Source organism: Podarcis cretensis (assembly GCF_951804945.1).
Source record: "Podarcis cretensis genome assembly, chromosome: 9".
Classification (NCBI taxonomy): Eukaryota; Metazoa; Chordata; class Lepidosauria; order Squamata; family Lacertidae; genus Podarcis; species Podarcis cretensis.
In genome coordinates, this window is record NC_137178.1 from 16467967 (window position 1) to 16494811 (window position 26845).

At 44.2% G+C, this 26845-nt stretch overlaps 2 protein-coding genes and 1 long non-coding RNA gene across 8 annotated transcripts in view; 1 reads left to right on the forward strand and 2 right to left on the reverse strand.

The window, feature by feature from the left end:
• The window catches only part of LOC307224216 (broad substrate specificity ATP-binding cassette transporter ABCG2-like), a 23066-nt gene extending 3675 nt beyond the window's left edge, over nucleotides 1–19391 (reverse strand). For 2 of the 4 annotated variants that reach the window (XM_079990854.1, XM_079990853.1), the window contains exons 1-13: nucleotides 19314–19391; nucleotides 15882–16098; nucleotides 14108–14167; nucleotides 13094–13208; nucleotides 12044–12196; nucleotides 10648–10805; nucleotides 10025–10176; nucleotides 9230–9334; nucleotides 7955–8202; nucleotides 4992–5074; nucleotides 4232–4321; nucleotides 2873–2997; nucleotides 1091–1245 (exon numbers count right to left, since the gene is read on the reverse strand). In XM_079990854.1, the coding sequence (XP_079846980.1) occupies nucleotides 1091–1245; nucleotides 2873–2997; nucleotides 4232–4321; nucleotides 4992–5074; nucleotides 7955–8202; nucleotides 9230–9334; nucleotides 10025–10176; nucleotides 10648–10805; nucleotides 12044–12196; nucleotides 13094–13208; nucleotides 14108–14167; nucleotides 15882–16098; nucleotides 19314–19353 (1701 nt within the window). In that variant the 5' untranslated portion in view covers nucleotides 19354–19391. The other 2 variants (XM_079990855.1, XM_079990856.1) reach the window with 2 other exon arrangements.
• Nucleotides 19392–20441: 1050 nt separating this feature from the next.
• Nucleotides 20442–26428, forward strand: LOC307224422. The gene is made up of 3 exons (XR_013842498.1): nucleotides 20442–20523; nucleotides 21893–22010; nucleotides 26200–26428. It is a non-coding gene; the product is annotated as an uncharacterized lncRNA (long non-coding RNA).
• LOC307224221 (broad substrate specificity ATP-binding cassette transporter ABCG2-like) overlaps nucleotides 23254–26845 on the reverse strand; it is a 42860-nt gene continuing 39268 nt past the window's right edge. For all 3 annotated transcript variants that reach the window (XM_079990872.1, XM_079990870.1, XM_079990871.1), the window contains 3 exons: nucleotides 26251–26340; nucleotides 25172–25272; nucleotides 23254–23669 (listed from right to left, as the gene is read on the reverse strand). In XM_079990872.1, the coding sequence (XP_079846998.1) occupies nucleotides 23522–23669; nucleotides 25172–25272; nucleotides 26251–26340 (339 nt within the window). In that variant the 3' untranslated portion in view covers nucleotides 23254–23521. The remainder of the gene's footprint in view (nucleotides 23670–25171; nucleotides 25273–26250; nucleotides 26341–26845) is intronic.

Here is a 26845-nt window from a genome sequence, read left to right on the forward strand (position 1 = left end):
TTTTGTGGATTTCATGTTTACCAAGACGTTATTCCTCTGGAGCACCCATCATCAGTAAGCATGTACTTTTTGAAGTTCAGCAAACTGTGTATGTGTTTTTTATTCACCGCCCCCATTTCAGGGGTGCATCGTAAGTTAGTTTAATGGCAGTAAACAGTTTTCCTGAGGGAATGAATGGCTATTCATTTTCCATGGGATAAAGAGTCTTAGGGCACCATCTTTGCAACTCCCATTATGTCTGTAAACATGGCATGAAGGCTGGCAACATCAACCCCACTGTGTGGGAATCCCTTGCAGACAACCACAGAGCCTGGAGACAGACAGGTTGCACATCCATAGCAGTGGCCAGAACAGGAATGACCACTGGGAGGATAGCAGAGATAAGAAACCCTGTGGTGCATCTGCAGCAGCACAGCTGGATGCCTTCATCTGCCACAGCTGCAAAAAACCATGTCTCTCATACCCGTCTCAACAGCCACAGCAAGTGCTCTAACTTTTCACAGTTTGACTTCACCCCAAACGGGCACTATCTAGGAGTCTTACAGCCATTGAAGGCAAACTTTAAAAGGTAAAGGTAAATGACCCCTGACAGTTAAGTCCAGTCGTGAACTACTGGGGTTGCAGCGCTCATCTCGTTTTACTGGACAAAGGAGCTGACAGGAGCAGACAGTTTTTCCAGGTCATGTGGCCAGCATGACTAAGTTGCTTCTGGCGAACCAAAACAGTGCACGGAAACACCGTTTACCTTCCTGCCGGAGTGGTACCTATTTATCTACTTGCACTTCAACGTGCTTTTGAACTGCTAGGTTGGCAGGAGCTGGAACCGAGCAACGGGAGTTCACTCCATTGCAGGGATCTGAACCGCCAACCTTCTGATCGGCAAGCCCTAGGCTCAGTGGTTTAGACCACAGCGCCACCCACTTCCCTGAAGGCAAATTTGCTCCCCTATGAATCATCCTGTTCATGTGATAGAACTTTGGGTGGTGGCTGAAAAGTGGCAATGTGGCCTTTTTGCATAATATCTGTCTAAACATTCCCACCCCCACCCAGCAAAGGAGGAGGGGAAAGAGAAGAATCAACCAAAACTCACAATCATAAAAACAAAGCAAATATTTATGATGAGGTTTGCAACCGACGTGACGTTTTGCCCTGTTGCTATTGCCAGAGACATGGAACTGGCTGCGTAGGCGACTAATATAACAGTAATCATCATGGTAAAGAAGGCTACCACAGTTGGCTTGAAACCTGAAACAAATTAAAAATGTTAACACAGTGGTACCTTGGTAGTTGAATGGCTTGGCTCCCGAACAAATTGGCTCCCAAACACTGCAAATCCGGAAATAAGTGTTCCAATTTGCAAACGTTTTTTGAAAGCTGAATATCCAATGTGGATTCCGCAGTTTCTGATTGAGTGCAGGAAGCTCCTGCAACCAATCAGAAGCCACGCCTTGGTTTTCAAAGTGTTTCGGGAGTCAAACAGACTCCCAGAACGGATTAAATTTGAGAACCAAGGTACCACTGTAGATGTACATAAAGGTAAAGGTACCCCTGCCCATACGGGCCAGTCTTGACAGACTCTGGGGTTGTGCGCCCATCTCACTTAAGAGGCCAGGGGCCAGCGCTGTCCGGAGACACTTCCGGGTCACGTGGCCAGCGTGACATCGCTGCTCTGGCCAGAGCCAGAGCCAGAGCCAGAGCCGCACACGGAAACGCCGTTTACCTTCCCGCTGGTAAGCGGTCCCTATTTATCTACTTGCACCCGGAGGTGCTTTCGAACTGCTAGGTTGGCAGGCGCTGGGACCGAGCAGCGGGAGCGCACCCCGCCGCAGGGATTCGAACCGCCGACCTTTCGATCGGCAAGCCCTAGGCGCTGAGGCTTTAACCCACAGCGCCACCATACTCAGCATCAAAATTTTGCAATGCAAGTTTCCCCATGAGCAGAACTGTATACATATGCAGCTTTGCACTAGCATGTCAGCCTTAATATCATAGCTGATTTTATTTGTCAATAAAAAGCATTGTTGACTGTGGTGCTTTTGGTCCTTACATGTATTGTAAACAGAACACAGAATACAGTGTTTTATGATCTTGTTACCTGAAAAGCCAAGAATTTGCCTTTTTAGCAGCAGCTGCACTTTGGGTCAACATTTTCATCCAGCTCTCCACTACAACCCCAAGACTGATACCCTGATCAATCACTGTCCACTCAAATCACATCTATGTATATGTGACATTTGTATTTGCAGTCCAGTGTGCATCACTTTCACAAATGCATAAGAGCTGTGTTTATCCTTTCAGTGCTCAGTCCCCCCAGCTCAGGGGAACTTTTTGGAGCTTTTTGCTATCCCTTTCTGCTTTAACCACCCTAATTCTGGGGTGAGTGGGTCTTAATGAAACCCACAAGCCCATATACAGTGCTTGAGGGGGCTGCCAAGATATGGGAGTTAGCAGGTCTCTCCTACCCCACCTCAAGCATTGGGTATGTGTTTTATATTATTGCTAATTTAGAATTAACCTATTATATATTTTACATCAAAAGTGAGATTTGGTCGACAAAAGGAAAACAATAACTTTACTATTTATTCCCAGAGGAATATACATGTTAGTCTCCTATGGAAAACAACCAATGCATTTGTGGCGCCTTAAAGACTAACTAAATTTTTTTTATGGCATAAACATTTCTAGTATCAAGTCCACTTCATTCCCCAGTTGCTGGTACGGGAGGGTGTGTCTGAATACACACATGGTTTTAAGTGGCAAAATAAGCATATTGTGCTTTCCAACAACAGTGATATGCAACAAGCAATCTGCCTGCCACCATCTAATATCTATATTAAGGAAAAATGAAACATGACTTTTGTAGTATACTTGCCTATCAAGAAATAATTTAAGGAAGTGAGGATGATGCCAGGTAAAGTCCTCATGGGCACCATATCAGCTAATATCTTTGAGAAGAAATATGCAGACACTCTATAGTAGCCACTTATATATTCATGTCTGCAACACAAAATATACACATTCAGGACTTGCACAACCAACAAATGGATTCATAAATGGCAGCAGTTTTCAATCTAGTTTTCAAACTAGTACCAGACATTTCCCAGAAGCTTGTTTCATCTATTTAGAACAGTTATGTCCTGCTTTATAGACTTGTGAGGTTGTCAAAAGTGCTTTATGAAAGATTCCCCCAATATAATCACATTCAGCTTTACTATCAAGAACAGAAATAGCATGGTGTCCAGATGGTGCCAGGATTATTCAGGCAACATGTCCTGTCCTTGGTCTTCCCTGTGGCACAATGGATCAGTGTGTCTGGCTGTTAACCAGGAGGTTGGTGGTTCAAGCCCACCAAGGGCAAGATTCTATAATTGCAGGGGACTGGACTAGATGATCCTCAGGATCCCTTCCAACTCTACAGCTCTATGATTATATGAGGTCACTACTCTGCAACATGCAAAGCACATATTCTGCCACTTAGCTGGGGCCCCATAAGCTTTAATGAAAGTGTGCTTGCTCTACCCAGGTCCACAACGCATCCAGCATGCAACTGCTGAGCTAGTATTTGCTGAAATTGAATATGGGCTCAACATTCACATATTCCTTAGGCGACAAAACTGATGCTATAGAGCAGGGCTGGATGTGGCCCTCAAGGCTCCTTTTTCTGGCCCTTAATACTTTCTCCAGGTCACACACCCTCTTCTCAGGCAATACCTGGTTCTTCCTGGCTGAAATGTGTCTTTGAATTGTGATGATGCCTCTTGCTTGTCCGGTTGGAGGACAGAGAAAGGTGTGTAGAAACTAGTCTATGTTTACAACGGTCAAATTCTTGCTCCTCCCACTTTTGCCCAGGCCCTACTCACCATGGACATGTGACACTTGCATGGTTGCTCAGAAGAGAATGTGGTCCTTGGATTGGAAAAAGCTTCTCACCCTTATTTTAGAGAATTCTTTCTCCCTAAACCCAGAGCCCATACAGACAGCCAAACTTTAATTCAGACTGAGCACTCTTAGCCAGGACAGCGTGGCCATCTGTATCTCCTTACCAAATGAAGAGAAGGCTTTTATCATAACCAGGGGCTGATAAGTAGTATGAAGTGCGGCAGAATGGCCGTGAGCATGGGCTCCATAGGTGGAACTGACTGATCAGTTACTCAACCAAAGAACAGGTAAGCAAATAAGGCTACTAGCAGAAGAGTAAGCTTGGTTTTCCATTACACACAGTTTTACCTACATAAATATCCTTTTTTCTGTGATAAAAAGTTCAACAGTCGTAATACTATTCAAACACTGATTGGTCGTCAAGAAGAACAAAGCGCCAACTCTACAAGAGAACCCAAAAGTGACAGAATTAGAGATACCAAGGCACAGATTAATTTCTGCATCAATCTGCAACTTTAAAAAAAAATCTGTGCAAAAATCCTTACGTATTTTTGTGTGGATTCTTCTAGCATATGCATTTCTGCAAGCAATTTCCCGACCTAATTTAGTTTCGTATGTTATTTCTTCTAATATATTTTTGTGCACACTGTTTCGTCGGAGCAAAACTGAATTGCAGCTTTAGAACTGCATTGCAAAATTTGGCGAAGTGCAAATTTTGAAAGACAGCCGTCCTTCAGTTGGCTTTCTGGTTTAGGTGCAGATTCGGTAGTTTCACAAGAAAATGCATAAAAAAAACAAATTTCTCCCTCATCCTTAGATGGGAGAAATAGATGCTTTGAATTGGGTGGCTCAGCTTTGCTAGAGATGAGTGAACTCTAGAAAGCCCTTCTCAGATAGAATCAGACAATACCAGACTTTTTCTAAAAGGGAAAAAAGCCTTAGCAAAATTACCTTTCCCTGTCCCATGGTTAAATAAACCTTTAAGCAAATATATTGGAGACTGCTGCATAAAATATGTCCTAAAGTAATTTGTTACCTAAACTTTTCTGCACATAAATACTAGCTGAAGATGATGCTACATTGCATTCTCTTTTTTTGAAGCGTTTACTCACCTATTTTGAATGCCAGTGGCATCATTTTTAACTCCAGCGAATACGGATCCTACTATTAGTCCCAGAAAAGTGGCAATACATATCTAGTGCGGGGAAAGAATATTTCATATTGAAAACATGCTGTCTTGGGCAGGGAGGAGTGAGGAGCAGAAGGAAACTTTTGAAAAATAGTGGACTTCATGAAAGTATAATAACTGTTATCTATTAAGTTGCTCTCCTGCTGTGATGATGAGCACTGCACTTTGTTAGGGAAGGATGTGTGTTGATATACCACACTGGTCATGCCTGGCATACTAGTCCTAGAACATAACATTGTATCCAACTAAATATCCAACTGAGCAGACCCACAGAAATCAGACCCAAGTTAATAATTCCCATTTGTTTCAATCAGTCTTCTCTAAGTAAATGGTAGATACAAACCATACTTTGGCATAGGAGAAACCACAGAAGAAGAAGTAACCATATCACTCTAGGTAACTTATAAAAATAGGCTTTGCATCTTTACTGTAACATAGAACAGGGTTCCCAGACTGTGGTCTGTAGACCACCAGTGGTCTACAAGCTTCATTCACATGTCCCACAGCATGTCTATGGATTTGGGATTGAAAACAGGAGAAAGCACACCTGTTGCATTAAATATTAATACTGGTTCTTTAATTACATTTTTATTCTTTCTTTTATTTCTTGAATTCTATGCAACTCCCCCCCCTTTGTAAAATAATGTTTGCTTTGAAATGCTATTAGAAATAATAACTTAAATGACTCAACTTGAATTTGAAAAAAAAACAATTCTACTAAATGTTTACAAGGTAAAATCCAACAGAGGTGTGTTTAAACTCTGCCAGATTTTGGAACAAACCAGGTATTGTTAAACACATTTATAAAGGTAAAGGTAAAGGACCCCTGACAGTTAAGTCCAGTTGCAGACGTCTCTGGGATTGCGGCACTCATTTCCCTTTACAGGCTGAGGGAGCCGGCGTTTGTCCGCATACAGTTTTTCCAGGTCATGTGGCCAGCATGACTAAGCCGCTTCTGGCACAACGGAACACCGAAACCAGAGCAGCACGTGGAAATGCCATTGACCTTCCCACCAGAGTGGTACTTATTTATCTACTTGCACTTTTTTGGCGTGCTTTCAAACTGCTAGGTTGGCAGGAGCTGGGACCAAGCAACAGGAACTCACCCCATCATGGGGATTCGAACCGCCAACCTTCTGATCGGCAAGCCCAAGAGGCTCAGTGGTTTGGACCACAGCACCACCCACATCCCTTTAAACACATTTATACAGAGCAATAAAATTGCCCAGCCAATTTACACACACACACACACACACACACATTTATATGTATCTCTCTCTATATGAAATATACAGAGAGAAGGAGGGAGAGGACAACGATCAAACTGATTAAAAACTATGCTTTGCTTTCTTAAGAACAAGCAAAAGTGATGAAAATCTCAGCCAAGATGACGGTAACAGCCTGTTCAGTCGTGTTTAAGCAGGAGGGATTGCCTGAGCCTTAACACTAAAAGTGCACTTGATACATGGTACCGAAGTGCTAAGGACTTGTTGAAAGGACCAAATGTCAGGGATAATTCTACTGCTAAGCCAGTTGAAGTGGGAAACAAAGATCATATCAAGACCAATTTAAGAAGATTACCAAAAAGGAAAAAAAAGGCTTAATGAAATGTGGAGTCTTTTTAAGAATGCATTCAAAATCCATCCCTAATGAGGTTAGGGAGATAGAAATGATTGTGAGAAAAAAGTCAGGCCCATTAACCCTGGAAGATTATAGGTTCTTAAAATCCTAATTCTTGTCACAAGGTCAAGCTTTTACAAAGCAATTAATAGGGATCCCCATAATATCAACATACACACACAAAGCTTTTAACTTCACGGCCTCTGAACAGATGATTAGCAATCACTACATATCTTTGAAAACTGCTGCAGAATTCTTGACAAATTTGCAGCAGAAGTGGAGGTCATAGCGAAAGGAATGGACACATTGTGTGAGAGGGAAACTCAAAGAGTCCTTCGGATAGAATACCTGCTGGAACAGCAATACATTGTTGTTTGCTGTTTTCTACGGCTCTCTTCAGACATTATGACCCAGTGTTCAGAAAATCAATGAGGAGGACAGTAGGGACGACAATGTTAGCTCTGCCCATGCCTGTCCCTCATCATTTCTGTCACATTCAACTTGTGGATGTTTCTAGTACAGGCGTGTCCTTGAAATGTGCTTCCCAGGGGAAGAAGAGGACACATACAGTTCAGGTATGATGGAGTGGTTGGACGCAGAGGAGCGGCGGGAGCCACCAGCTGGGGAACCCCCAAGGGAAGAAGGCTCGGAGCCTGGGCATTGGTGGTGGGACAAGAATGAGTGGTCAGAGGGAGAAAAGGGAGCTGACTGGGAGGAGGAGTCGGAGTCGGAAGCTGAAGAGGTAACAGGGTTTAGTGAGCAGGAAGGGGCTGTGGCAGAGAGCAGTCTAGAACCAGAGGAAGAAGCAGAGGATGGAGGCCAAGAGACAGAGATGAGGCAGGCTGCTGAAGAAGCTAGGGAGTCTCCCCCTCCGCTCTGACCAGCTCCCTTCCCCACTGGTCTCCCAGAACCCAAAGAGGTATGAAGAGGGCGGAGCAAAGACAGCCAAGACAAAGGAGTCTCAAAGTGCTTGGGAAGGAGCCAAGGGAGAAGGAGACTCCGGAGACTGCCTGCTTGGCGCAAGATCTGCTGGGAAGTATTGCTGTGCTCACTAGGCCTGAGCTATTTTGTTTCTTTGAATAGTCCACTTCACTGACACCATGTAAGTTATGTCTGTCCTCTCCCAACACCCACCCACAGTATATCAAATGTAACGATTCCTATAGCTCTTGGTTATTTAAATTAAATTCATTTTTAAATAGCCCGCATAGCTTCCTAGTAACATTGATCTCCCCCACCAAAAAAAAAAAGGTTTATTTGGGATACCTGGGCAGTGGAATTTTGTGGATTTCCAATCAGATTTTTGAATGTGCGTTTGGACACCCATTTGAGCTGATGAAGAAAGGGTGTGGTGTACGGAATTCCTTTATAAGCTGTCGTCTTCTTTTTATCGTCAGAAGATAGTGCATCGAGGTCTGCCATCATTTGTTTGTAGTAAGCACTTCTGGTAAAGCGTATGGCTAATCCTAATGCAATGCTGTCAGTGTCTTCCATGTCATTGTCTTCATCAATGGCTGTTTTGGGTGATAATGAAAACTGAGGTTACTCCTTTGCAAATGAGCAACAGGTGCAAATTAAATCACAGTTTGTGTACTCTGAACTATCTTAGGTTGTGTACAGACTGACCATCTTGCAACAGATCCAAAGCTACTTCTGGGTGAACACTGAAATGCTGCGTTTCACAGTCTACGGCTAGCAAAAATACTGATGGTAGTTCTATGCCCACAGATCTTTCTATGGGCATACCGTATTTTTTGCTCTTATAAGACTCACTTTTTCCCTCCTAAAAAGTAAGAGGAAATGTGTGTGCATCTTATAGAGCGAATGCAGGCTGCGCAGCTATCCCAGAAGCCTGAACAGCAAGAGGGATCGCTGCTTTCGCTGCGCAGCAATCCCTCTTGCTGTTCTGGCTTCTGAGATTCAGAATATTTTTTTTTTCTTGTTTTCCTCCTCCAAAAACTAGGTGCGTCTTGTGGTCTGGTGCGTCTTATAGAGCGAAAAATACGGTAATTGTTTCCCCAGTCCCTCTGTTGCTAGCAGAGCTGCTCTACACAGGTGGAGAAGCACCTCTGCCCCAAACTGAAAGCACTCCAGCCAGAGGATCTGGAGAGTTAGGAATACTCTCTAAGGCTGCATACATACCATACTTTTAAGGCACATTTAACATACATGACTTCCCCCAAAGAATCCTGGGAACTTCAGTTTGTTAAAGGAGATGAGAATCATAGCTCTGTGAGAGGTAAACTGTATGACCCACAATTTGTTGGGGAAAGTGATGTGCTTACAATGTAATATAAATGAACAGTGTGCATGCAGCCCAATATTGTCTTAGGGCTGTGATTGATTAGACCAGAAGCTACTTAAATCTGGTCTAGTAACTCTGCCAATTCTATTATTTTTGACAAAAAAGTAGAACCTCCTATCACATTTTAGGGCCAAATGGATAAGTACTTTTAAAAAAACACAGAGAGAAGTGGTTTGGTGCTGATACACACAGATTCATCAAGGTATGGTAACTCTGAAGACTTTCAGAATACATACGTATAGTAATGATGGTCATTTTACTCATTCCAACAGCAGTTGAATCTTCATTAATGATGTCCAGGAAAAAATCAGCAGGGTTGTTATATGGTTCGCACAAATAACCTGTGAATAAAAGATGGTTTATTTTTACATAGCCGGCAGCTGAGGCAGCTTTAATGAGAACACATTTACAGGTAGTGATGGAACGAATTGTCACTTTCGGTTCTCTCAGTTTCTCATGTTTTCAGTCTTAAATTCAGTTCTCCACATTCTGCACTCTTCCACTGTCTCCCAAGACAGAGGGATGCCAACAAAACTAAAGGCCCATACTTAGGGGCCACTGCGGTCCCACTCACCGGACATAATGAACTGCAACCGCTGCCCACCCATGGACTGGGTAAGCAGCCATTATGGCCCCTGCTTGGCTAATTCAACATGGGATCCTCCATTAGATTTCAACTCTTGCTGGATCCAGGAATTTGAAAAGACTCATGCTCAATTCTGGGTCTAAATTTAACATAAAGGTAAAAGGTAAAGGTACCCCTGCCCGTACGGGCCAGTCTTGACAGACTCTGGGGTTGTGCGCCCATCTCACTCAAGAGGCCAGGGGCCAGCGCTGTCCGGAGACACTTCCGGGTCACGTGGCCAGCATGACATCGCTGCTCTGGCCAGAGCCAGAGCCAGAGCCGCACACGGAAACGCCGTTTACCTTCCCGCTGGTAAGCGGTCCCTATTTATCTACTTTCACCCGGAGGTGCTTTCGAGCTGCTAGGTTGGCAGGCGCTGGGACCGACATACCACATGAAAACTCACCAAGACCTTTGAAGTATGGAAGAGCATTTTCACACGGGCCATGATAAAGAAGTCTTCCAGCAGCAAGTAGCGTCAGGCTGTCAAACAATTTGTAAATAGAGTACCGGGGCTGATGGATTGAGAAGATTATTGTTCTCCCTTGTACCGCCATCCTGAATGCAACACAGGAAAGACCATCAACTACTGTAATTACCTGTTGTTTTAATGTTCCAAACCATTCACAACACAAATGGACATAACACTGGGCTCTTGCATTAAGCAGCACTGTAAGCAAAATTCTTACCAACCCCTCTTCATTTACCCAGATCCACTTAGCATGTCACACAACTCACAACATAACCATAACCTAAGTGCTGTCTTGTGGGAGTTGGAGGCATGGGGAAAACTATTGCATAAGAAAGTGAATATAAAAGCTGTGACGAAATACCAAAAAAAGGAATGCTGTCTTTAAAAACAATTGCCTTGTTGAAAAACAAACCAAGCCAAGGAACATCAGACTGTCAATATTCCAGCCCTGGCACAGGTTTTCACCCACCCACCCCCGTCTGTCTGTCTCTTGCTTCAATCTAGAGAGTACATCATTAGCCATAAGGTGCAGTCTCCAAGAGTCTAGCACAATTTACTTTTTTAAGAGAAGCAGGACGGCATTGGCTGTGCTGGCATCCAGTCCAGTTGTCGGCTCATCTAAGAACAATACTGTAGGGTGTGTAATGAGCTCTAGTCCAATGCTGGTTCTTTTCCTCTCTCCCCCGGAAACTCCACGGATAAAATGGGTGCCAATCTAGGTACAGGAAATGAAGTTTCAAAACGAGGATCCTCAAAACTATGAAAATGTTTCAGTTAGCACACAGGAAAAATCTCTGGACCTCTTCCCCCCCCCCCATAAGATGTCATTACCCCTATCTTTCAGGTACCTCTCTTACAACCAGCAGCGGTTTTAGGGCAGCTCCTCTTGGGGCTCTGAGCTGAGGGGGCACAAAATATGCCACAACTATGACATAGTGCGCTTGAGAGTATGCACAGAACAGAAGGCAAGAGGGAGGTGGCGTGAAAATAAGAGATATTCAAGGGGGGTGTCAAATTTTGTCCTTACTCAGGGCACCATTTTACCAAAGTCCACCCCTGCTTATAACACATCCATTTCCCAAGCCACAGGTCTTTCTGGAACTCAACCCATAACCCACCCACCCTTCCTTTCTTTCTTTCTTTCTTTCTTTCTTTCTTTCTTTCTTTCTTTCTCTCTCTCTCTCTCTCTCTCTCTCTCCCTCCCTCTCCCTCCCCCCCCCCCACTGCTGCTCAAACTCTGGCCAGAGGGAGGGTAGGAGAACTAGTTGCTGTTATAGACCAGCCAACCTTAGTCTGGGTCTTTTATCTTTGTACTCTATGGTACCTTCCAGCAAAAGCCTAAGGTTTTCTATACACACTCATCCTCTCTATCTTCCATCCATCCATCTAGGCAGGCAAGCCTGAGGCATGAGTATAGTTCAAAGACACATTCTAGCACTTGAAGAGGGTATGGTGCAGGACTGGTGAGAGTGTGTGGTCGAAAGAGGGGGCGTGGCCTGGGAGAGCCCCAAAGACCAGACAGAGCGGTCTGCAGGGCTGCATTTGGTCACCAGGGCTGCAGCTTCCCATCTCCACAATGGGACAATGCCAGAGTGGTGAGGTTTCTCTCCCCAGCCCAGGGCTCCTCAGCTTACTCCAGTGGCATAGAAGGGAGATGTGCTGCAGTATCTCCCATGCTACCAGCATCCCATAAGAAAGGGGCTGAGATAGTCTCATGATCAAGTAGCAAACAATGGGCACTTAGACTCCCTGCAGAGGTAGGTAGAGAGAATCACAGAATTGTAGAGTTGGGTCCTGAGAGTCATCTAGTCCAGCCCCCTACAATTCAGGAATCTCAATTAAAGCCTCTGTGGCAGATGGCCAGAGGGGCTGCATAATCTGCCACTATTTATAACACGAGTTCTGACATTAACCATTAATGTTTGGCAGTATTAAATGCCACTACACAGATACCTTGGAGTCTGCAACTTTAGACAAATCCAGTTCCTTGAGAACTGTTTCAACTCTCTCTTGCTTTTCCTTTTTGCTCATAGACAATGGTAGCCGAAGAGCCGCTGAGAACTCTAAATTTTCTCTGACCGTCAATGTTCCCATCACTATGTCATCCTTATTGATTAAAAAAAAGATTTTCAATTGAACATTATACTAGGTTTTATCACTGCTGCATAATTGTTAGTACCTCGGTTTACGAACATAATCCGTTCCTGAAGTCCGTTCTTAAACCAACTCCGTACTTAAACCGAGGTGCGCTTTCCCCAATGAGGCCTCCCACCACTGGTGCCCTTCCACCGTTCGGCTTCCATTCGTAGACCGAGGTAGAGTCTGCAAACCAGAACACTACTTCCGGTTTTGCGGAGTTCATAAACTGAATAGTTTGTTATAACAGGGCTGTTCGTAAAACGAGGTACCACTGTATGCATTAACATAGTAAAGAAAGTGCTACTGTGCTGTGTCAAGAGAAGAGGCTGCTATTTTTTGTTTTATGTATTGATTGATCGCTAAAGGGCACTGAAGGTCAGTTGACATTACCAGAGTTGGCTAAAGTCGCCTGCTCAGAAGATGGTTATTTCATGAGCACTGATGACAGGTGGCTAATAGCTATGGCCCACTCCATATGTCCAGGTACAAGGTAGAATGAAATCAACAGCCAGTGCAAGAGAAAACTCTAGCTTTGCAGCCTCCGCTATATGCCGGGGGCAGCTGAGCCTGCCGCCTGGTTGCTCGCCCCCATGCCCACTCACAATTCTCTGACTGAGCAGATGGGTGGGATCCATGGGTGGGATCCAGCAGGCGAGGTGGGTGGGGAATGCTGGCACGCAATGGTGCCCACCAGAGAAGGTGAGCGGATTTACATGATTAACAGCAATCATGCACAGAAAAGGAGACACTGATAGCACTGGCAGACAATTAACACATGAAGTATCATAACAATCCTTTATCTAAACAGAATAATAGCTATCACACCTGTACCGTGATAAAAGATCTACTACAGACTTTATTTACCTGAACTACATATCCGGAAATGCATTTAAAATTTGAAGGCAAAGGGAAGCCATTGATCAAAATGTCTCCTGTCAGGCCTTTAGGATTTTTCCTTGTAGCTAAAATGTCCAGGAGCCTATAAGGAAAATCAAAGGACTCAAGAAAAGTTACTTGTACCAACATCTGAAGATCATACTGTTACAAACCTAAGAAGAGCCCTGCTGGATCACCCCAAAAACCTGTCTAACCAGGTACGCTAACTCTAGGAAGCCAAGGTGTCTTCGGCCCCCTCAATACTTGTTGGAAGGGAGTCGGGGCCCCTCAATGTTGAGGGGGTGGAGGAGGCTGACTATGGAGCTGAGAGCAGCATAGCTTCAGTGGCCAGCTCCTCCAGAGTGCTCAGCGTCCTCCGGACAATGTGACGTCACACACGCAAGTCACGCATCAGGCCCCCTCAATCTTGGGGCAATTTGGTGCCTTTGCATCTTGCCCAACATCCTCTTCTCATGCTAGCCGACCAGATGTGCTCAAGCACAACCACACTCCCTACTCATGTCCCCCTGCAACTGGTATTCAAAGTCCTGCCATCTCCATTATTAATCTAGTATTATCTTTTTATGAATTTGCTTAATCCCCTTTTAAAGCTATCCAAGTTGGGTTACCATCAATGCACCCTGTGGTTGAAAATTCCAGAGTTGAACTATGTACTGTGTGCAGCAGATCTTCCTTTTGTCTGCCCTGCATTTTCCAATATCCAGCCATGTTGGATAACCCAAGTTAAGGTATTATAAGAGGAGGGGAAAAACACTTCTTTTTACCCATTTTCTGCACACCATGCTGAATCTTTTTACCTTGCACTTTTCTGGTTTTGATTGATGCCATTTTGAAAATGTGTCTTGAGTTTTGTTCCGATCAAATATGCACATTCATTACAGAATCTCACTTACTGGTTGTGAATGTAAAAAAAAAAACCTGTAACAATGTTACATTTAATATTATCAGAAAATAGATCTTTACCCATAAGTTAACACTTACGAAGATTTGCCGCAGCCTGTAGGTCCTAAGATTGCGTTGAGACCAGGTTTCATGACACCACTGTAAATGAAAAGCAATTTGTCAGTAGTCAGTTGTTTAATGTGTAAATCCATTCCAACAGAATGACATCTTTGGTAAAATAGTTCACTTTTGCACAAAAATAAACTAGTTCTTTCTTCGGAGTTTGAAAACGAGTACTTTCTTAATAATTTGAAAACTAAGCATCTTTCCCCCCACCCCTTTAAATTTCAGTGTACAAGAGGCAGAACATGTTCTACAACTGGAAATATCCTGCAACTTTCATCAGCCTTAGCCAGCATGACCAACGGTTAAGGATGATGGGAGTTGTAATTAAGCAACATCTGGTAGGTGACAGGTTCCTTACTCCTTTTCTACAAGATTATGGGTTATATGCCATAAATATTCATCTTACATTTGGGTTTAGTTTCTCTATATGGGTTGGATCCAGAATGTCCCTCTTCTTAACGGATGGGATCCTTCTGTTCATGGAGGGACCTAAGAGGTTCCTAGCTAGGGATGATGGGAGTTGTAGTCCAAACGCAGCTGCAGACCCGAGTTTGGGAAACCCTCTAAGCAGTGCTTTTTTTCCTGGGAGTACGCATACCCCTAAACATTTTGTGAATCTAAGTTTGGCCTAATTGAGGGGCAGTATTTCAATATGGGTAGGAAAATGAGAGTACCCCTAAACATTTTTTTAGAAGAAGAAGAAGAAAAAGCACTGCCTCTAGGTGAAACAAGTTTGGCCTCTGTAACACAGAGAGATGGGTTCAGGAGGGCATCTCTTGACAATGAGTATTCCAGCTGCAGAGTAGAACGTACATAAAACAATACCAGGGGCAGGAATGGACTGGTAAGAACATAGAATGCTGCCTCATACCACATGATACTGTGGATCCATTTGCTCATTACAGTAGTACCTTGGGTTAAGAACTTAATTCGTTCTGGAGGTCTGTTCTTAACTTGAAACTGTTCTTAACCTGAAGCACCACTTTAGCTAATGGGGCCTCCTGCTGCCACCGCGCCGCTGGAGAAAGATTTCTGTTCTCATCCTGAAGCAAAGTTCTTAACCCGAGGTACTATTTCTGGGTTAGTGGAGTCTGTAACCTGAAGCTTCTGTAACCTGAAGCGTCTGTAACCCGAAATACCACTGTATTTTCTATGTCAACTGTTTGTAGTAGCTCACTAGGGTTTCAGGTGGGGAATCTTTCCCAACCCTACCTGGAGATGCCAGGGATTGAACCTGAAACTTTCTGTATACCTGAAGGAGTGTCTCCACCCCCATCATTCAGCCCAGACACTGAGATCCAGCGCTGAGGGTCTTCTGGCAGTTCCCTCATTGCGAGAAGTGAGGCTACAAGGAACCAGACAGAGGGCCTTCTCGCTAGTGGCGCCTGCCCTGTGGAACGCCCTCCCATCAGATATCAAAGAGATAAACAACTACCTGACATTCAGAAGACATCTTAAGGCAGTCCTGTTCAGGGAAGTTTTTAATATGTAACACTGTATTGTTTTTAACATTTGATTGGGAGCTGCCCAGAGTGGCTGGGGAAACTCAGCCAGATGGGCGGGGTATAAATAATAAATTATTATTATTATTATTATTATTATTATTATTATTATTATTAAGCAGCTGCTCTACCAATGAGCTGCAGCAACTTCCCCTCCAGTGAAGCCACTCCACACCTTGCTCTCCGTACATGGAACAAGCAGGAATTGCACCCCAAAATAAGTAAGCAATGGCAATTAAGCATACCTGACATCCGTCAAGATATCTTTTTTAACCACTTTTCGAAAGCCGTAGTGGCCAGTCTTCAAATGCACTCTGTAGCTGATGTGATGAAAGGTCATTGTGCTTCCTTCAGCAAACCCGGATCCTAGAAAATTGATTTTCTTCTTCCGTAGGAAACCTGCATCTTCCTCATCACATATACTTACATGCTTTTCAATTTGTCTGATTTTTGATGCAAATGCTGGTGGTGGCAATAAACAAATGAGTGATCAGAAAAGTCACTGTAGGTTTGTAACAAACAAGGAACCAGTAGCAACAGGTAGCAAAAGTATATTGTGAGCCCAATTCTAATCTAACACCACCAGCAATAAAAATTTTACGAAGGCAATTTAAAGGAAACAAAACGAGGGCAGGGCATCCAAGTTTTCTAAATTAATTTTCTGTTACACTCTCTCTATTTGCGTGGGCCGTGGGGATTTCCAAGGGCACCGGTTATCAGGGTTTGGCTTCCTTTGATAGAGAGGGCTTATGGTGTTTCTGTAATATTTGTTTAACTTAAGAAACACTGCCCCATCAGATCCCTAGAGAGGCGTTCCATCATCTTATGCCTTTCAGCCTTCTGGTAGCTGTCTGCCTCTCTATCTTGGCCTATGTTCACACCATACATATAAGCACCTGACTTTCCCCAAATAATCCTGGCAACTGCAGTTTGTTAAGCATGCTGGGAACTGTAGCTATGTGAGGTGGTAAACTACAGCTCCCATAATTATTTGGGGGCAGTCATGTGCTTTAAATGTATGGTGTATATGCAGACTCTGTCTCAAAAATGAAGTTGTCTCTTACAAACAACTTAAGATCCAGCTGTGCTTGGGGAGTGGGTGCGAGTGTGTCAATGTCCCTGAGCTCTGTTGGATTTCTCCATTCAGAATATTCTAGGGAATCTTCCAGTTATTTATGAGTGTCCAAGTGATGCACAACTGTACACACAAGCATCATGCCGAACCAGAAGTGAATTTAATAATTGCAAAAACGGCTCTAGAAGAGCCCAGAAATGGGGAAAAGGAGTGAAAACAGCGCCTATCTATCCCAGGAGCCTTGTAAGAGGAATCCTAGGAGCCCTTGCGCTGACCATTGAGGCCTGTGGAGTTTGAGAAGGTTTGTAGGGAACAATTGTGGTGGAGTTTGGCATTGGGTAAGCACTGCTGGCTTTTTAAAGGGTTTTTTTAAGGGTTTACAGAGGTTTCAAGGGTGTGTTTGCAGGTTTTTCCAATGGTGCTTCAAATATACACAATTTCACTGACGCGTACAGTACCTCGAAACATAACCCCTGTGTAAAATAGTTTTGTATTTGGGAAAATATAGTTCTTCCTACAGGCATAGAATTCATTGCTATTATCATTGCTCTGTGGACTATGGCTGCATGGATATCATGAGCACCTGCTGAATCTTGTCGGCAATTTCTGCCCTCGGTACAATCCTTTAATTTTATTCTTTTAAATTCTTTAGGGAGCTATGTACTTCCCACTTCACAACTCCCACACAGGAATGAACATTTACCCAGATCTTTAAAACGATGGCTAAAGGAAATAACTAGGTTGCCCATTTATCCCACAGCAAAGCTGGCACCAGTGTGCAAAACACCCATTCCCATTTTGCAACTGTGTTCCCCTCATGCATTTAGCAGAGAGAGAATGACAGAGATTTGGAGTAACAAATGCAACTTAAATAGTTTGTGTTTTGTTAGCCAACTTATGTACTCTGGAACAGAAACATTTTGACAAAATAAAAAACCCGAGCCAGTTGCAGCTACTAAAAATGCAAAGTAAGAACCGAAAAAGACCTGTGCAACCAGTCACCACAGAGCACCTACTAAAGGCACACCCTTGACAGCAACAGCCAAGGTGCACAATTATTTGGGGCGTAGTTATGAGAAAATACATACGTATATAATTGTCTCTCCCTCTGAGGTGAGCATCTATGCACACTGTGTATGTGTTTTTAGGAAACATTTTACATACAAATGATCTTATTACACACTGAATGCATCGGGAGTTTACCGGTATAAATGGTTTTATTTTTATTTTTTAAAGCTACAACGAGCAGAGAAGGGCCATGGTTAGAATTTATGCCCCCCCCCCCATTTTTTTCTTCAAACACCAGAGCCCTTCTTCTACCCACCCCAAGCAGTGGCGGAGCTTCATGCTTCAGCACCGGGGGGGGGGGGACAGAGAGCAGGTGGGGGGCTGGCTGCCCGCAGGGGCATGGCACGTGTCCTGGGGGCGTGGCGCCCAGCGCGGGGGAGGGGGGCAACTGTGATGGCACCCTGCTGGGATCACACTGCAAGGGGCGGGGCGCTCCCCCCAAACTCCTCTTCCTCCGCCAGTGACCCCAAGTTATGGATTCAGGGTGCATGTAGCATCCCAAAACCAAAACATCTGAATATTTTATTCAGTGCTTTTTTTTTTTCCTTTAAAAATGTTTAGGGATACTCATTTTCCTACTCATATTGAAATACTGTCCCTCAATGAGGCCAAACAAAACATTCACAAAATGTTTAGGGGTATGCCCCCCCATTATGTTTTTTTATGTGTTGGAAAACCGCCCAGAGTGGCTGGGGCAACCCAGCGAGATGGGCAGGGTATAATCATCATCATCATCAGGCCTACAGGCATTTCAGAGCCACTGAATCTGCCTTGCCCCACCCTCCAGTCTCTGCTTCCCAATTTGTATTGTATTATTTTATGCTTGCCGTCGTTTTATCGACTGTAGTTTAGAAACTATATATTGTACTTGTTAAGAGTGGATTTCTGTTACTTTTTATATGCTGATATTTAATATTATTCTATACTATTCTAATGAATGGTGAATGTTACTTTATTTGATGTAGGTTGCGTATTTTAAAGTGATGCTTTATTGTCACATTTTTGTATTGCATTAGATTGGTACAAGGCGTACATTCTTTTGCTTCTTCGGCTTGTAAACCGCCTTGGGTATTGTAAGATAAAAAGACGGTATACAAATTAAAAGGGGTGGTGGTGATGATGATGATGATGAACGAGATTTGGAAATTCAACCCATTTTGATGAGCGCCCTTTTGCTGTTTTCCTGAGGGATTCCACCCAACCCCAACCCCACCCCTCATGAAGATTCACTTCCCCCCCTCAAAAAACCACGGGATTACTAGAGGGCAGCCTCCCCTCAACTCACACACTTCCCCTCTTTTTCAAAACCTTTTCCAGCCACACCCTCCGTCCCTTTTTTGTTTTTGTACTGTTTTGTTACCCATTCATGAAGGCGCCGGGGCGGGCGAAGTGCCGCGCATGCGCTAGCAGCAGTCCCTCCACTCCGACGGGCCGAAGGGGGCCCAGGTGAGCGCCTCAGCAGGTGAAGGCGGCAGACAGAGAGCGCGCGCGCGCTGAGGTCCCGCTCCGGCTTCTCCTCCCTTCCCCATCTCACCGCAAGCCAGGAAATAACGGCTCCGCCGGGGACGTTCCATCGCGGCCCGTTCGCCCTCCCTCCACCTCGCGGCGGCGTGGGAGGCGGCAAAATGGGGGGGGGGCACAAAAAGTAGACGTCATGGATGGGGCTAAGCTAGGATTTATGTGGGGGGGGGCAGGCTTCATGTTGGGGGGTGGGGGTAGAATCTCAATTAAGTTGTTTTTTTAATTGATTTACTTGATTGGGAGGCAGCCCCTCCCCCTTGGCTACACCGGTGGGAGGGAGGGCTCCTGTTTCTGGGTTATATGGGCTGCCCCCAGTGGCGTAGCGTGGGGGGGTGCAGGGGGGGCCCGGGCGCAACATCTGGGGGTTAGGTTAGGGGGTGCAAATCCACGGGTCAGGGGGCGCAAATTACTTGCCCCGGGTGCTGACAACCCACGCTACGCCACTGGCTGCCCCCGCCCCAATGGGACAAGGTGAGGCGACAGGATCCCCAGGGTTAGCAGGATCTTTTATTTTCTGCATTTACATCCCCACCATTTTTCTCCATGCAACTCCAAGGGGACTTGCCTAGTTCGCCTGCCCCTCATTTAATCCCCACAACAACCCTGTGAGGCAGGTTAGGCTGAGAGGTAGTTGCTGGCCCAAGGTCAGCATCATGGCCGAGTGGGGAATCGAACCTTCGTCTCCCAGGTCCAAGTCCAATGCTCTAACCATTGTACCACCACTGGCTCCCCCTCCTTTGTTTCTGGTTTCGATCTTCACTCACCCCTTCTTCTCCCCTGAAGTGGGAACCAGTGCGGGGGGTGAGTATTCTGTGGTTTGCCTCAGGTGCCAAAATGGCTTGTGCCAGCTCTGCCCCACCCCACCATGCATTGTTCTTTTTCACAATTAACACCATTACAGTGGTACCTCAGTACATACGCTTCAGGTTACAGACTCCGCTAACCCAGAAATAGTACCTCGAGTTAAGATCTTTGCTTCAGGATGAGAACAGAAATCGTGCTCTGGCGGCACAGCAGCAGGAGGCCCCATTAGCTAAAGTGGTGCTACAGGTTAAGAACAGTTTCAGGTTAAGTACGGACCTCCGGAACGAATTAAGTACTTAACCAGAGGTACCACTGTACTTAACCAGAGGTACCGCTGTAGTTATTATTTATTGAGTTTGTTTATTTTATCCGGAAGGTGGAAAGATCAAAAGAATATGATATCCAGCAGTGTGGATTAGGTATGTTACTGCAGCGTTAATTAAAATGTGTTCCGTTTGCCCTCACGGTACATAAAGAGAGAGTTAAGCTACAGGGAACCAGGCAGAGGGCCTTATCGGTAGTGGCGCCTGCCCTGTGGAATGCCCTCCCATCAGATGTCAAAGAGATAAACAACTACAGTTGTACCTCTGGATACGAACGGGATCCGTTCCAGAGCCCCATTCGCATCCAGAAGCAAACGTAACTAGCGACGATATGTCTGCGCACACACGCATCGCTTTTCGCCGCGTCTGCGCATGCGCGTGGCGTCATTTTGAGCATCTGCGCATGCACAAGCGGCGGAACCCGGAAGTAATGCGCTCCATTACTTCCAGGTTGCCGCGGAGCACAACTCGAATGCGCTCAACACGAAGCATGTTAAACCCGAGGTATGACTGTACAGTGCTGCCTCGCAAGACGAAATTAATCCGTTCCGTGAGGCTCTTTGTATAGCGGTTTTTTCGTCTTGCGAAGCAAGCCCATTGACAGCTTAGCGGATTAGCGCTATTAGCGGTTTAGCGGCTTTTAGCGATCAGCTGATAAGCAGCTTAGCGGCTTAGGAAAAGGGGGGGGAAACCCGCAGGAACTCGCAAGACATTTCGTCTTGCAAAGCAAGCCCATAGGGAAATTCATTTTGCGAAGCTCCTCCAAAACGGAAAACCCTTTCGTCTAGCGGATTTTCCATCTTGCGAGGCGTTCGTCTTGCGGGGCACCACTGTACCTGACATTTAGAAGACATCTGAAGGCAGCCCTGTTTAGATAAGTTTTTAACGTGTGACATTTTAATGTATTTTTATCTTTATTGGAAGCCGCCCAGAGTGGTTGGGGAAACCCAGCCAGATGGGCAGGGTACAAATAATAAATTATATTTATTTATTTATTTTATCATTTAGATCTCTATCTATCTATCTATGCTAAACCAAGGACAAAATCAGTCAGCACCTAGAAGCCAACACTACAGCAAGACCTCCAATGAGGCTTATATCGTGGTGACTGCTCTTTAAATTGTACTTTAAAATGTGGTAAACCCAACCTGGTGCTTTTTGGTAGTACTCTTGCTTGTTTTGATGAGTGGGAAGCCCTGAACTTCCACCGAAATGGCCAGAGATTGCAGCATCACTGTTTAGGGAGCAGCAGTTTGCACTCATTCACTGGTCTTCATTTGGTGGGTCAGGACCATACATAGCCTGATCCAAGGTGGGTCGCAACAGGAGCACTACCACCATATATGGTTTAAGATTAAGAAATGGGTCCCCAAATGCATGTATGTGTAAAAGGTGGGTCCTGTATCTGAAAAGGCTGATACCAAAACACATTCACTGCATCTATTATTTGTTTGTTTATTTTCAGGGTACCTACAGAAACAAAATGCTGTACAAGTGTAAGATGACAGTCTGCCCTTGTTCCCTAAGGCCCACACTCATCAGTAAGAATATCAGCACACAGCAAAGTTGAAAGTAGATTGAGGGTGAGTTGAAGTGATAAAGCTGTAAGCCATTCAGAGTCCAACTCAGCTCATGAGGTTCTGCCCCCTAACCTAAACTCAGAATGGGGCAAAGAGGCTACATAACAGAAAGGAAATATTTATCATTTTTTTAAAAAAAAATCATTAACCATAATGCTGGGTATCTGTAACCGATTGCACTTCAAGGAACACAATCCTTTTCATAAAGTGTATAATAAGCAGTTATTGTTCAACTATTTAGTTACAATTCATATGCAAAACTTTCCCATGCGTGCCCTAAATAAAAGCATTTCTAAATTAAATTTGAGATACGCTAATTCCTTGACTAGCTCCTATTTGGGGCAGGGGGGGAGAGAAAGAAGATATTTCACAAACTACATGCAATGAAATAATAGCTTGAATTCTGATTTAAATGAAAGTGGGCAAACTGATTCCAAACACTGGATGAGAAGCCATGGGGGGGGGGCGTAACCTGCAGTGAAGAAAATAAGGAGCATCCTTTCTCCCAGCTCTCTGCCCCTCTTAATCTGTACACACATTCACCCTATCTTCCAAAGCTGCTTTTCTTAAAAATAAAATGAAGCAAACCTTGTTGAGATCCTAGTATATGCTGCTTTGCATATCTGATACACTGGCTTAACGGGTTTTCACATGACACTCTAGCTCACGTTCAATAAATGCATGAAGTCCTCCACCCCAAAGTCAATGTTTTGTGCAATGTCTGAAAAGGAAGGTGTGTGTGTGTGTGTCTGTGTCTGTGTCTGTGTGTCTGTGTGCAAAAGTATGCATGACAGCCTCTCCTTTCCAAACACCATGCCAAGTGCATGGACACCAGGGGGACAAGGCCAGAAAGGGGATTGGGGGGGGGGTGAAACTTCAGTCCTGCTCTTTCCTCCTTCCATTCATGCACCAAACATAAGGGAAGGTTCATGGGTGTAATGCTAACCTGTGTGACATGCTCCAAACACACCAAAAGTGCTATCAAAGCAGTAATAGAAGTTGTATTCCAAAGCCATGTGAACGAAAAGGGCTTCATTTTAAAAACCCAATTTTCTTCCTAAGTTGAATCTGTTTGCCTTTACACACTTCAAAATGTGAAGGCAAACCTCTCAAAAACTGTTCTGAGTTCTAATAAATATTCATCTTTCCAAACTTAAACACTTTATATCCTATTGGTTTCTGTTGGAGAATTAAACACATGATGAACTCTCTCCCACTGAAATTTACAGAGCTTACAAGTGGTCAGTCTTGATTGGATCATGTTAGTTGCAAATAACTGTTCAGGCATTTGCCTGCTTGCAGTTGGAAGTGCCACTAAATAAGTATAGCAATATTGAAAGAGAATATTTTGGTGCGCTACAAATGCAGACGTTTGGCAATGTTTTTCTCCATTATGTGTTCTAAGAAAGAAATAAGACTGCCAGCAGAAGAGAATAGTCATGCCTTTAGCTCTGCTACTTATGACACCTCCAGGGCAGCCTGGATCATAGATCTGTTTTCCAAGGTGTTGCTTTTTAAGAGAACTTTTTCATGAAACGCAGCTTCATGTATGAAATCGTAAGGAAAGTTACGGTCATGCAAGCAAGTGCAACATGGTTCTGCCACAGGCCCCATGCAGTTGGTTCGATGCCTTGGCTTTTGAGATACTGTTCTCCAGTGCACCTACAAAGAAGTACAAGTAGACGTTTTGAGAATTAGTCCTAGAATTGCAATATATTATAAGTGTCCCCTTCCCCTCCAGAAGTAGCCAGCGACTTTGTTCCTTAGCACAGAAAGAGCACATAGCCCTTTCCGAATGGTAAAATAAGGTAAAGGGTAAAGGGGCCCCTGACCATTAGGTCCAGTCATGACCGACTCTGGGGTTGTGGCACGCATCTAGCTTTATTGGCTGAGGGAGCCGGTGTACAGCTTCTGGGTCATGTGGCAAGCATGACTAAGCCGCTTCTGGCGAACCAGAGCAGCGCACGGAAACGCCATTTACCTTCCTGCCGGAGCGGTACCTATTTATCTACTTGCACTTTGACGTGCTTTTGAACTGATAGGTTGGCAGGAGCAGGGACTGAGCAACGGGAGCTCACCCTGTTGTGGGGATTCGAACCGCCAAGCCCTCGGCTCTGTGGTTTAACCCACAGCGCCACCCTAGAAGGTCCCAGTTTCAGTCCTGGGCATCTGCCGTAGTGGAGCAGGAAAAGATTCCCTATCTTAAACTGAAGAGCCACTGCCATCAGTGTAGACAGCACTGAGCTAGATGGACCACTGATCTGACTCATTATAAAACAAGGATAGCTAAGCTTTTTGGCCTAAGGGTGCATCTGTCCTTAGCCAACACTTTGGGGACCACATGGCAGCAGTAGTTTTGGCTAAGAATCAAGGTAGACACCACACAGAACACAACCTCCATCCTCACCTGGTCAGCTGAAGAGGGATACTGACCCCTCTGCACTCCATGGATGATCAGTCTGATAACCAAGGAAGACTAAAAAACTCTCCACCTAACCCCAGTGCTGTATATAATTTTAACTTCTTTTTTTGACATTACTGCAGAATTAGTAGGATCATTTGGGGGAAGGGATTTGCTTGGGCAGTGGTGGTGAGACCACATCAGCCACCCCTACCCCCCAGGTATAAATCAGCTTCCTATCAGGCCATCCAACATGACCGAGATTAAATTCAGCACAGAAAAGCGTTCAGACTATGCATGGATTTTCTATATGCCTACAAGTGGGCAGTAAGCATGATCCTAGTTTCATGGTTATGAATTATCTTGCAATTAAGACAGCTGTTTTTTGTATGTACTTAATGAAATAAGATATATACAGTATAGTGAAATGTCCCTCTGACCTGATTTGGCTCAGGGGTTTCCAGAATCCCTCATTTAAAGGGATTAGGCTAAAACCATTCATAGTACCACTGCTATAATAAATAGTGTAGCGTCAAAACAGTAACATAGCAATTTCTTTCTAATGCCTTTCTTCTTCTGGGAGACATCCAAAACAAACAAACATCCAAGGCTCACCTAGGTCCATTCACATTGCATTAAACTATGGTTCAGTATGTCTGAATGCAGTTGTCATATTAATGTGAACAGTACTCTTGTGGGGGTTTGTAGGTGCCTCCCGCTAATTGGGTTAGATCTAGTTAGAATGAAAATATATTTTACTTACATCTGTAATTTGCTGAGATCTGTACAGTTAGAATTGCTCCAATTTTCATTCATGCTTACATTGCAAAAATTGAGATCAGCAAGTTCATTAACCTGCAGTGCCTTTGAAAGTAAGAAGAAAAAAATGATATAAAGGCATAGTAACAGCAAGAGAGTTGTTGCAGTGTAGTTTCATGTAAAACATGTTGTAGTGTGCAGACTATTCTTTTCTCACTAGTATAGGATAGAAAATGAGCTGAGAGTTTGTTTTGCTGATTTAGTCCTCATTTCAGCTATGACATTTGTTGGGTGATATCAGACAAGCCATTATCATTCAACATTCCCTCTTCCGTTTGCAATATGGGAGTAATATTGTTGTAAGGAACACAAAGGTTGTATGTGAAATGCTCTGAGCATTTGGAGAAAGTGTCATATATATTTGCACATTTATTATTATTTACAACCATATAATGGGGATAAGGTTTATTTGAAATTGGTGGCTCCCAGACTGTAGACTTTTTTGTGGTGGTGAGTATAAAGGAAGCTATTCTTCAGCCCAGATTACTACAGCTGGAACAGCTCAATCAGTAAATCATGGGGCTCTTAATCTCAGGGTCGTGGGTTCAAACCCCACATTGGGCAAAAGATTCTTGCATTGCAGAGGGTTGGAGTAGATGAACCTTGCGGTCCCTTTCAACTCTCTTGATTCTATGATTCTAAGTGACTTAGTATGCAAATGTTCCAGCAATCCATGAAGTGCTTCAGCCCAGGTCGACTTTAGGGGCAGCTGTTAACCGAGGCATTGCAGACGGCTTCAGGATTATGTTGAAAGTGATATGTCCTTTTGCTTTCAGTGGATCTTAACAACACAATTCTGTGCATGCTTATTCAGGAGTATGACCTACATTCAGTGGGTAGACTCTCTAGCAAGTATGTTTACAGCTGTAACCTTAGTCACAACTCACTTTAGCTGCTGGATTGATGAATATATATGCCTGTAATTATGGGGCAGAATTTCCAAGGGCTTGAGCTTGTCTTTCACCATTATAGGTAGAATAGTTACTTTTGGGGGGAAAATGATTCTTCGCATAAAGCACTTACTGTCATCCCATATCGAGGTATACTGAAGTACTGGAGCCAGGCAAGCCAAGGCAGTATACTGGTGAGATTTACCAGCAACCCAGAGAAAATCTGCAGACAAAACCATAATCAAAAATTCAATCCAATGACGCTTTGTAGTCAACAATCTGGATTTACATAATAAAGAATTAATAAGCCATTTTGTTACAAGGAGTGAGATGCAACATAACCAGACAATGGTACAATTGTACAGTTGGTACAAAATTGTTTGGGAATCAGCCCTTCTTGAAAGATTTAACAAATAAACTGCGGCTGACACACGGACAGATCAAGAAAGATGGCTTTACTCCAGTGTGGTTTAATTTCATAACATATGCCAGTACAGTGGTACCTCGGCTTACGAACTTAATCCGTTCTGGAAGTCCATTCTTAAACCGAAACCGTTCTTAAACTGAGGTGCACTTTCCCTAATGAGGCCTCGTATTCTTTTCTTGGACCGAGGTAAAGTTCGCAAACCGGGACACTACTACCGGTTTTGTGGACTTTGTAAACTGAATCATTCTTAAACCGAGGTACCAGAAAAGGACTGTTCTTAAACCGAGGTACCACTGTGTTC